This window comes from Daktulosphaira vitifoliae, unplaced genomic scaffold (genome assembly GCF_025091365.1).
Source record: "Daktulosphaira vitifoliae isolate Bord-2020 unplaced genomic scaffold, ASM2509136v1 Scaffold_5, whole genome shotgun sequence".
Taxonomy (NCBI): Eukaryota; Metazoa; Arthropoda; class Insecta; order Hemiptera; family Phylloxeridae; genus Daktulosphaira; species Daktulosphaira vitifoliae.
Genome location: NW_026099576.1, coordinates 20,571,919 through 20,584,486, shown reverse-complemented (window position 1 = coordinate 20,584,486; position 12,568 = coordinate 20,571,919). Strand labels below are relative to the sequence as shown.

General features: G+C 23.8%; 1 protein-coding gene across 1 annotated transcript; it reads left to right on the top strand.

Moving 5' to 3' along the window:
• Window positions 1-1,849: 1,849 nt before the first annotated feature.
• Window positions 1,850-12,181, top strand: LOC126907925 (protein 5NUC-like). Its single transcript, XM_050689617.1, has 9 exons — window positions 1,850-2,568; window positions 5,846-6,046; window positions 6,952-7,153; window positions 7,465-7,662; window positions 9,434-9,588; window positions 10,185-10,290; window positions 11,095-11,250; window positions 11,575-11,778; window positions 11,938-12,181. Exons 1-9 carry the CDS (start codon window positions 2,212-2,214, stop codon window positions 12,120-12,122), a joined length of 1,764 nt encoding a protein of 587 aa, XP_050545574.1. The 5' UTR covers window positions 1,850-2,211; the 3' UTR covers window positions 12,123-12,181.
• The last annotated feature ends 387 nt before the right edge of the window (window positions 12,182-12,568 follow it).

The window sequence follows — 12,568 nt, the reverse complement described above, 5'->3', positions numbered from 1 at the left end:
ATTTTATTACAAAAAACATATATTACCTATGTGATATTAATGTAGTGAATGAACGCTTAAATTATAGTGATATTTTAATTAATTTAATTAATTATACTGTCATAGTGTTATAAACACAGATTATATGGAGAACTTCCTTTTTATGTTTGTCCTTATGGTGCTTTATTACTTCCTCTAATCACCCATACTACTACAAATACTACATTAATAGTATTTGCTTGTTTGCAGGAATTATTTTTTTATACATTAATGCAAACAGAAAAAAATTATTCATAAACTTTCTACAAAAAAAAAATTTCAACTCAGAGATAAATGAAATATCGCGTCAATATTTGAAAATAGCTATATTATCATTATCAGAGAAGCAATTAAAATGAAGGAGAGCTACAACCTCCCAAAGTATATTTGGATTCAACATAGCAATCGTAGATACTGTTTTCATATACATTTAAATTCTTGATGTTGATATTTATATTACTTTATCCCAGAAAGAACTAAATGTGTTTGTATATGGGGTCATTTTTTTGTGCAGTGGGGATGATGTGCCATTATGTTATTGGTACGACAGCTGAAATGCTCTAAACGAGATTCGGAGCCTATTTGTTAACAAATAAAACCCGCCATTATAAGATAGTACAATTTTTAATGCATACGTGAAATACGTATCTCTAAAAAATATTTATCAAGATGAAGTATTTTTAATAACTCAATTTTTTCGATAAGTTTTTGTGGCGATCATATTCTCAAGTACAAAATATAAATCAAATTGTTGAATATAGAGACAATCCTGAAGGTTAGTCATATTAACTATTAATTAATTTTACTGTTTGTGGTAAAATGTTATTGAAAAATAAAAAAACTTCTTGTTATGATTCATGAGAGAAAATTGAAAAAAGACAAAAATATTTAATAGTTTTAGTTTACAACAGAGGTTTTGTTTAAGATCTAGTAGAATTTTTTTTTTAATCTCCGATTTGAAAATATAATTCTAAGATGACATTTTATTATAAATCATTATTTTTATAACAATAGAATATGAGGCCCAGTTACTAGAAACGCGACGTAACATCGTATTATATTCAAGTTTTGAAATTTGTTTGAAAATACATGTACATACGTTGTTAAATAAGTTATTTTTTTTTAATAAAAAATGTTTTATCGGAATAATTTCGTTCATAATATTCATAAAATAAACACATTCATTTATTGGAGAATATTATACGGATCAATATTAATTTCAAGTTGGAAAAATAAAAGTGATTTTCATAAATCCCATCCTTGAATAAATAGTAGTTTATCTATAAAAAAAAATATTCTGTGACTATTAATTTCATTGTCTTCGTTTTTTGTTTCGAGTAGCAGAATTAATAGTTTACTACTATATGAGCATCTAAAAGATAACGTGTAGTATTATTCAATTAAACAGCCATAGGTTGAACTGAATAATATTTAACAAATGCTATTACCAAATGTCCTTAAAGTAATTTTTATAAAAATTTACTAATAAAAATGTAATGTAATAATTTTATTCTAAAAATAATAAATTATATATTTAAAATAATTGAAAATTACATCAATTTTGACATTCAAAATATTTTATAGTAGTTGTGAAATTACGGATTACATTTCGTTCGACTTTGTTAGATCATTAAACGACGTATATTGATATAAAATATAATAAAAAAATATTTTTTAATTGTGAATTATCTGTTAAACTAATTATTTTAATAACTCGTGTTATAACATAAATTATTGTAATTATCGCGTATTGAACTTGTATTTATTTATTTTACAGATGACTCATTAATGCCTGTATATTTGCAATATTAATAAGCATTTCAATATCACACTAATTTATTTTAAATAATTGTTTTTAATAATTAAAAAAAAAACTGAATTCGACAATTAATTCTCGTCAAGTGCTTGTGTAAAAAGTAAATGATGTCAACGCTGATTGTTTGGCAATATGAAGTTTCTTAAACAGTTTACAGTCTCATTGGATACGTTAGATTAGATCATAGTTCAGAAATATTTAGTGTGTTGAAACTGATTTCAAATATGCTAACATATATTTTCATCAGCAATTATCATGCGCAATAACGATTTATAGTAGGCAAACAACTTCAGTTTGAATACAAAAAAAAAGTATTGCAACGAACTATGCAGTCGTAAAATTGTGTACAAACATTTCACACGCGTTTACAAGATAAAATGCGATCGTTTCGCGTTTTTATTTTCGCTGCTGTCACATGTGCCGTTGCGAATATTACAATGGCCGAACTACTGGATTTTATTTTATTGCACACCAACGACATGCACAGCCATTTCGATGAGATGGATGCTTATTGTAACGAATGTCGGGAAGAAGAGGTGAAGAACAATAAATGCTATGGAGGTTTTGCTAGGGTAGCTTATACAGTAAAAAGAGAAAAAGAAAAAGCTGCCGCCAATGGGATGGAGTCGCTGTTTTTGGTGGCTGGTGATACTTACCAAGGGACTCCGTACTTTTCTTTTTTCAAATGGAAACCTGTCGTTGATTTCATCAATCAACTCAAACCAGATGTTACGGTAATACAGATAATAGAGTTGATAAAATCAAATATTTGAATAGTATCTTATATTCTTAAAATTTTACGTGTTATCATTAAAACAAGGACTTCACAAATTAATATTTTACATGTTCAATCAACACAAATATTTTACACTTAAAATATAAGTTATAAATAGGACCAGTTTGATTTTACGGCATTATGAAATATTTAAGTTAAAAATTAAGAATTTCAACATAAAATCATTTTTCCCTGATAATAACACCATGAAACATCTTATCTATTCATAATACCATATTGTTTACAATATACGGCTAATTAATTTATACGCGATTTCAAGAACTCCTAAATTCCGTTAATTATAATTACTGTATGGGCAAAATAATATATTCTTAAATTTAATGATCGTAACTAAAGAGTTGAATTGATCAGAATGTTATTGAAATTTAAAATAAATTAAATTAAGCAGGAATTTCCTAATAGGACTAGTGGATAACCATCACTTCTGATTTTTTAGTGGTATACGAAAACCGTTAGACTATTATTATTAGACATATTATTTTAAATATGATAATTATGAGCAAAAAAATATCAATCCAATTTTTTTGGTAGCTTCTCAATCAAAAAGAGTGTGTACCTGTTTAAATGTTCGCTTGCTCTAAAAAATAAGACCTTAGATTAGGTTTTATTTAATTGAAAGTTAGCACTATATAAAATTGAAATTTAAAATAACAACATAAAGATTATAAATGGATTAATAAAATAGTAACATANTAATTATAATTACTGTATGGGCAAAATAATATATTCTTAAATTTAATGATCGTAACTAAAGAGTATAACTTACATGTATTACATTTATTTATTAATTACATGTTATAATAAATATTTTATTATTTTATTTTAACTTAACCCAACCAATTGATGTAGACGCTATGCACCCATATCTTAATTTTAAATTTTTTTAGGGGATTTTTTAAACTTAGAAATGATTTTCATTAAATAATACAAGTGAGATGAACTTAAAATACATTTAATGTATTACTAATAATTGTTTCATCATGTCACAATATTTTAAATAGTATCTACTGCATTTTATATTAAAAATATAAAAATAAAATTTATTTTCGGTAATTTGTTATAACTACCTCGTGTATAATAATTTACAATAATTTTTATTAAAGAAACATAGTTTTAATGAAATCAATGGTATTTTATATAAAGTTATACATTTCTAATGGATGTATTAGAGTTTTTTTTAATCTAATATTACTATTTTTCAATGTTTTTACTTTGAAATTACCTAAAAATAAAAATTATTTGTATAAATTTTCCACAAACTTAGCATATAGAATAAAAATTTATTAAATTTATAGTCAATTATGACTTATTTAAAACCCCTTAAGAAGTGCGTCTATAGTAATATTCTTTGAGAATCTCTTTGTTACACTATCGTTTTAAACTACGTACATTTAATTTAATGTTAAAATGACTTATCATTAATTTTAAAATAATAACATTCGTAATCTAACGTCATTAAATCATTATACTAAGATAGTTCAATTTTTTTCTGGTTATCTTCTCTCATCGAACGAAGTCCTTAAATTAAAACTTTTTATTTTATAGAATATAAAGACATAACTCAAGTTTTTTTTTCAAGATTCTTTGAAGATGTCTTATTTAAATATTATTTTTTTAAAGTATAAAACTTCAAAAACGTCAATAGCTTATAAACGTAAATTTTTGTATTAATTCAAAATGTATTTAATATAGAAAAATTTATACCGTATTGACTGAGAATAAAAAACAAATATCTCTATCAGAAAATCGAAAAAAATTAATTTTTCATAAAAACATTTTATGAAAATTATCGTAAAATATTTAGCGAAAAGTTATAAAATGTTTAGCATATATTTCAGGTTGAATATATTTGTGACTAAAAATTACTAAAACAATTTTTGTAAACTACCATACAATATTTACTATAATACATATAAAATATTTGTTGCAAAATGTTTTGAAAGCATTTTTATTATAATTAATTTAAAATATTTGAAGATTATACATTTTCAAAATTATATGATAATATTTGTGATAAAATATTATGAAAACCTACATATTTTTAAATATACTGTGTGAATAATTAATATTTTTACCGTCACATAATATTTATATTATGAACTACAATAATTGGTTGATATTGCCCTTACTTTTTTTTAATTAGTAACCAAAATCCTCTATTATTATACTCTATTATTAAATAAAAAAAGTTAAGGTCAATATTTAATGTATATAAATTGTACTTTCTGATTAAATTATATTTGATATTACCGTGTAATCATAACGGGCTTTTTTGAGATGTAATACAATTGAATAATAACACACTTAAATATTTTATGCATTATTTCTAATTTATTAAATAATTAAAAGTGCAAGGCGAATGTATCATGTATAAAATAATCATGATTATTTTATTTAAATTTCTCTAGTTGACTAGTTTTGAAAAAATAAAAGCTCGTATTGTATATAAATTGTTCACAATAAAAATAAAATATTTTTTGGAAATAAACAAATCGTTTGAAACAAAAATAAGAATAAAATTGTTCAATGGTCAATATATTGTCATAATAATATTGTCATTATTTTTAGTAATTGAGTTATATGTTTTAAAATAAGTATTATTGTTTGATAGTAATACTATTTTATAAAGATCAGAACGTATTACTAAAAATTCTATTCACACAAAGTAGAATAATTATGATGATCCCTTTATTATTTTTAAAGCATTAAAAGATAAAATAGTTTCTATTACCACGTAGAATGAAAATCTTATCTGAATAATAAAAACCATAAGTATTTATAATTTAATGGATTTTTAATGATAATGATAATGATAATTTTTTTAAGTATGGTGTATTAAAAATTTGACACGCCTTTAAAATAAAGTAGTAATTACTTTATTTAATGACAATCTTATCTTACACTTTTATTTTTATTCAAAAATAATTAAAAACATACGGAAATTCTTTTTGTTAAGTATGATTTTCATTTTACTATAAGATTACAAAATTTATATTGCGCATTTTTTATAATTTTTTTCTTAAATATCTTTAACTGGCAATTAATTAATAATTATTTACCTATAACACACATACAATTAATTTATTATATAAAAAAATTGATGTGTAAAGTACATTTCTATTATAGTCAACAATTTTGTCACATTATTTTATGTGTAAAATCAAGCCGGCAAAATATGAATCTGCTTAATATTACATTCATTTATTTTAATTTAGACATTGGGAAATCATGAATTCGATGCTGGAATCGCAAATCTCTTGCCGTATTTAAACCATACAATCAGTATACCAATGGTTGTGTCTAATTTGGACCTAACTAAAGAACCCGAATTGAAGAAATACATTCAAAAATCAATTATTAAGACAATAAATGGTACCAAAGTGGGCTTTGTTGGCTATTTAACACCAGACACTAAAGTAATTTGGAATAATAAAAGGAATTCATTGAAATTATATTAATTTGAGCTAATCAGTCTCTAATTACAAGAATTTCAACCGGATACAATATAACATATATCACTCCTACCATCACCTTAAAAAAATGATTTTGAAAGAGTACATGATTATTTTTTAATTTTTATATTCTCCAAAAGAAATATAGTAAGATTAAAAATTAATTTTTATGAATTACAAATAATAACTATATTAAATACTTTATAAATTTATAAATATTTATAAATTTGTTGATATTTTAAGAGCTAATGTCCATTTTAATAATTTTTCAGAAGTAAAAAACAAATTAAAAAATTTAATGAAGTCTTAAGCAAATTGAAATTATTTAAGCGTAAAAATCATAAGCTTCCGTTAAAATTTAATCATAATTTTTTTACATGCGAAAGAATGCATCCTTCTAAAAACATATGATAAATAACTCGAAAACCCATTAATGTGACGTATCAACTTTTGAATATTATCTACAGAAATTGTATTAGATAAAATTTAAATACTTACTACAAACATGCAATTTTGAAACATTATCCTTTTGATTATTTCATTTCTTTTATTGTGTTTTTATGTACATATGTATATGTATATTTGTATACATTTTATTTTTTATGATACTTAATGTATGCAACTAGTATCATCAGTTTTCGGATGATCTTGTACATAGAGTGTCCCACCGTGATTTACTGATTGTAATAATTGTTCATATATTCAAATTGGTAAATCACGTTGGCACACCCTGTATACACCTAGGCCTGAGTGGAAAAAATTGTAAATTGTCCTTTTTAGTTACGATAACGATTGGATGCAAATTGTAGTTTCCCGAATGCAACTACTATGCTTCATCCTATTGATAGTATGCTTTTTTAATTTTATAGTTTCTATCCCAACCTGATGTTGTTGAATTTATTGATGAAATAGAAGCATTGAAACGCGAAACAAAACTATTACTTAAACAAGGAACAAAAATTATTATAGCATTGGGACACAGTGGAATAGAAAAAGATATTGAAGTTGCCAAACAAGTTGGTGATATTGACGTAATCGTTGGTGGCCATTCACACACTTTTCTCTATAGTGGTAAAATTTGTAGACTCAACATTATTTTTTTAAAGAAAAATTGATTGAGTACAAATACATCAATTTTAATAGCACTAAAGACAAATTTTTATTGAAAAATGTAGAATACAAAGGTTTTAGACGTAAAAATATTGTGCATTCTTTTAATTTAGTTTTAGTTCATATATTTTCAATAACTATGAATTAAGGCGAAAATAATTCTATTATATTTTTATATTAATATATTAAATGGTAATTTTTTCAAGAAAATAATTTTTAAATAAATATATTATCTTATACAAAATAAAAATGAAAGTTTTTTCAACTTTTAGGTAAACAACCTGATATTGATAAGCCTCGTGGACCATATCCAACTCGTGTAAATTCAACCAATGGAAAAATGATACCTGTGTTACAAGCCTATGCTCACACCAAGTACGTTGGTAAAGTTCATTTAAAATTCGACTCAAATGGAAATCTGCTGCATATAGATGGCTCGCCAATATTAATGGACCACACAATTCCAAAAGGTAATAAAAAAATTGTAATATAATCTTTAATTTGCTTGAAAGTTCAAAAGAGCATATATAAATATCAGTGAGTACAATTTTCAAAAAACTGGCCCGTCCTGGGCCAGCAATTGGAGCTAAAGGCACCAACTGTTCTAATCGATGCCATTTATTTGAAGTATATATTTTTATATATTGAAATTAAATTTATATAATGTCTACTAGCTTCGATGCGCATCTGAGAAGCTATTGATTTAATTTGACGTTTTTTTTTGTCCGGTATTTAAAGTCTATAACTTCCGCTGCTACTGAACCGATTTCAATCAACAATACGTCAAAAGATCATAAAACGTATCTAGTTAATGCAATCAGCTATAATTTTCGAAAATTCCTCTTAGTCCCGGCAATAAAGAGAAATTTCCCAAAAAATTTGTTATTATAAAACCGTCAATGTTGATATTTTTAGTTATCACTTCTATAATGAAAATAAATTATAAATACCTTTTTTATAATTAGACGGAATTTTCAAAATTTATATTGATAATAATTCAAACATTTGCCTTGTCAAAGATATACTTTTTTTAATCCAATCAATAACCGGCATTCTGTTGGAGGCTTAAAAACCATTAAACATATTTTTATTTTCAAATTTTGACGATGTTTAGAAAACCTTTAAACTAACATCAAATTAAAGATAATACAATAGACTTTAAGATGAAAAAACAAAAATTATTCAAAATTTCAACTTCTATCAAATATTAAGTATTAAAGATAAAAATCATAAATTTTTTAATAAAATTAACCGATTTTGTAATATTTTGCATAGAAAAGAATGATTACATAATCTTAAATTATTCAAATTGAAACTCTATTGTAATATAGGATTAAAAATAAATAAAACATTCCGGTAACTCTATGAGTAACTCTTAAATAAAAAGAAACCTAGCACAATGGGGTCGCGGCACAGTAGGGAGGTGGCATAGTTGGGTCAAGTATAATGATATCTGACAGTGATTAAAATCACTATCATAAAAAACGCTTCGATGCAATTCTGTAGATATTGTTTAATTAAAATAAATTGATAGATTATTCCAAATGCTATATGATCTCCTATTTTAATTTTTATGATTTAAGTGTAATATATTATTATATATAATATATAAATATTTAAAAGGAAATAGTTTTATTTTAAAAAAAAAGTATGTCAAATAAAAGAAGTATATAAATAAAATTTCTTATAAAAAAATTATATTGATCTATACATTTTTCAAAAAGTTATAGCATTTTAAAGTTAAAAATGTAAAGTATAAAATCGAAAATTTTCAAAAATAGCATTTGGTACCCATTTTCACCGTGAAGACAAAATAAAGTCCGAAATTTTTTTTTTTCATAATAAATTATATTACATAAGTTTTAATTTAAGGTATATATAAAAGTGTCAGTATTTTTGAAACACTTTCAAAAGTTAAGTTGGAAAAGTTAATTTTTTATGAAAATGTTGTCATTTTGAATGACCTCTTTGGGCAAGTAAAGTGTCAGATTTATAAAAAAATATATCAAATGATAGGAAAAGACAACGTGCATCTATAAAAAAAAATTATATTAATTTGGTCATTTTTGAAAAAGTTATAGCAGTTTTAAGTAAAAATATTTCAAAAAATGTCGAAAATTAACGACTTTATATTTTTTTTAATTTTAATAAGTTTATTGACTATATTTGTTTTTTTTAATATAATTTTTAAAGAATTTATTAGAATTCATATAAACTAATTGCCGCTTACTCTTGATGTAGATGATGAAATGGAAAAAATTATGAACATTTGGAGACCTCAAATCATTGAAAAAACTGCTGTACGTATCGGTCGTACAGAAGTTGAACTTATAAATACATGTATTTCGACTGAGTGCAACATAGGAAATCTAATAGCTGATGCATATGTTTATAATGCAAGTAAAACTTATCAATATTAATTAACATAAATATTCAGATAAAACTATAAATGAGTAAATTGTTATATAGGAAATCATATATTTAGTACAGTTTTTGAGAAGCATAAAACTCGGGGAATCACGGCTTTTTAGTTACTTAAGCTAATACATTTAATGTTAATGTAAAAGTAAATTTTCTTGTATTTTTGATTATTATTTTTTTAAATAACATCATGATATTAAAATTGAACTTAATTTATCATGTAGAACTCAAACTTTTAATTAATTGTTGAATCCTAAAAAAACTATAGTAATTAGTTTATCAAAAAAAAATCTTTAGTTAGACAATCAAGCATGAAATTCTGTCTGGAGTTTTATTAAAAAATTTTATAAAACAATATATTTATTATAATTGAAATTGAAATATTTCATCTCCTATAGTTTTCAAAAATTAAATATAAGTTAATTTTATTTAAAAAATGCATAAACTTATGAATTATTAAATTTTTTATTAACTATTATAGTTAATAAAAAATGTATTATAATTATAATTATTAAAATTATTATAATTAAACATTATTATTATTATTATTATATTTTTTAAATTTGTTTAGAATGTTTTATCAACTAATCAAAGCGGGAAATATTGGAGTGATGCTCCAATTGGGCTTCTTCAAGCAGGCGGTGTACGTTCATCTATTAACGAAACTGGTCATAATGGTACAGTAATAACTATTCAATAAATTAACAAACCAATAGCAGTCATTTTACATTATTAGATACTAAACCCATGAAAAGATGTGCGTGCGAAAACATCAAAGGGTGCTTTTGCTGTCTTACTGGTCAAATTTTACTGAATAAATTGGTTATGTTGATACTCAAATCTAAATTGACAAATGTCAATTTAATTAAGATTTACGGGAGGACTATCATACTTTATTATATAAAATTCCACTATTCGATTAAAAAATGATTTTTTAAAGATAAATGTCATGCAAATCTATCGAACCTTTCCAAAAATATAGGGCGTTTAGGTACAATTATGGTCCTGTAAAAATATTTGCTGCCCTGGACATGAATTTTTGCACACGATTATGGAAAATTAAAAAGAAATTAAACAAAACAATAGATCATTAACTTTAATCTCTTGAAAATGTCCATCGCTTAATCTGGTTGTGTTGAACCTTCCATGTGTTCTTATTTCTCATAACCTGATGATTGAAAAATGTAGAAAAAAGAAAAGCACTAGTTTCTGTTATTGTAAAAACGTCTTCAAATCAGAATAGCCAAGGAACCATTTTCTTCCAAAATAGAATTTTGAAAATATTGAAACTAATTTCCGTAACAATATTTCATTTTATCTTAAGGAGACATTTAAAATTGTAATTTCAATTATAACTTCATCTGTCCTTTTTAATCTCGGATTATAAAAGGACAGCAGATACAAGATGTCTAATGCCATAAATCAATATTGAAATATAGAATAATTATTTTATAATTGATTGAAATAAAACTTGTTTTTAGGTTATATTAGCATGGGACAACTCATTACAGTTTTGCCGTTTATGAATAAACTTGTAAAATTAACAATTCCCGGAAAAAACGTTTTAGAAGCATTTGAAAGTAGCGTATATTATTATAAAGAAAATCAGGGCACTGACCGTTTCTTACAGGTGTCTGGTAAGTTTTTTGTCCTAATTAGAAACCTCATCCATAATATACACTCGCGTGACTAAAATTCTGTATTGTCAATTTTTGCTCCGAAATTTGGATAATTTCTGCTCTATGAAAATTCATAGTGACCTTATTATATATGAGTAAAAAAAAAATATTTAAGTTATCGTTAAAAAAAATTTTCAGAAAGTAATTCTATTATGTAAAATAGAATATAAAAAATGTTACTAAATTAATTTTTATTAATTCTTAACCAATCTTTGATCCATAGAATATGGGTCTTAATACTTTTAGATATAAAATTAGTAGTGTAATATATCTTTTTTTAAGGTGCAATTGTTAAATATGACTTATCAAGACCCCCTGGAAATAGAGTAGTTTCACTTCTTCTTAGGTGTAAAGAGTGTCGTGTTCCAAAATATGAACCTGTCAAACATGATGCTAATTACACTCTTCTAATGTGTGACTACTTAGCTATGGGAGGAGATAATTTCACTTCCTTTACACACAATGTAATGACATATGAACGTACTGGTATGTAATTAATTTATTTGTTTATGTAACATCCCAAATAATGTTTATTTTGTTTTTGACTTTTAACATAAGTTAAATAATATAAAATATGAAAATTGTATTGAAAAATATTTTTCATTGCAGATTTTATCCTAAGTAAATAATTTAAAAATTTTACAGATATTGTTGATTATAATGCAGTTGCTGTATATATGAATACCACTAGTCCCTTAATTATTGGAATTGAAAATAGAATTTCGTTTTCTAATAATAATGACACTAATAAAAGTAGTGCACACAATAATTACACAATAGTAATTAAGTTATTAATTCTAAGTATTATTATTGTATTAGCTAACCAATAACTTGTATAATTACGATTAAAACTAATTTAATTACATAAAAATGAATATTTTTGTATAGATATTAGTATTTTAGTTTTTCATTATTCCTTTTTGCCTATTTCTAAAAAACCAAAAATCGAAATATCATTAAAAAATTTAGTTTTATTTATTTATTTCAAATGTAAATTATGATAAATGTTAATATATTTTAAGTTTGATTTATTTTTATCACCAAAAACAATATAATTGCACTATTCTTAATTAAATAGTCAAGAAACTGTAAAAACAGAATGTTCAGTCTGCTAAATAACATGACATAACATAAATAACAAAAACTCAAATGATAATATTATACTGAATTTTTATGTATAGACTAATTATATTATTTTAATAGTAAAAATTAAACAATCTGATTAAAACAATTTTTAACAGAGTGGTTTATCAAGATGTTTCATTACAGAAGTGTA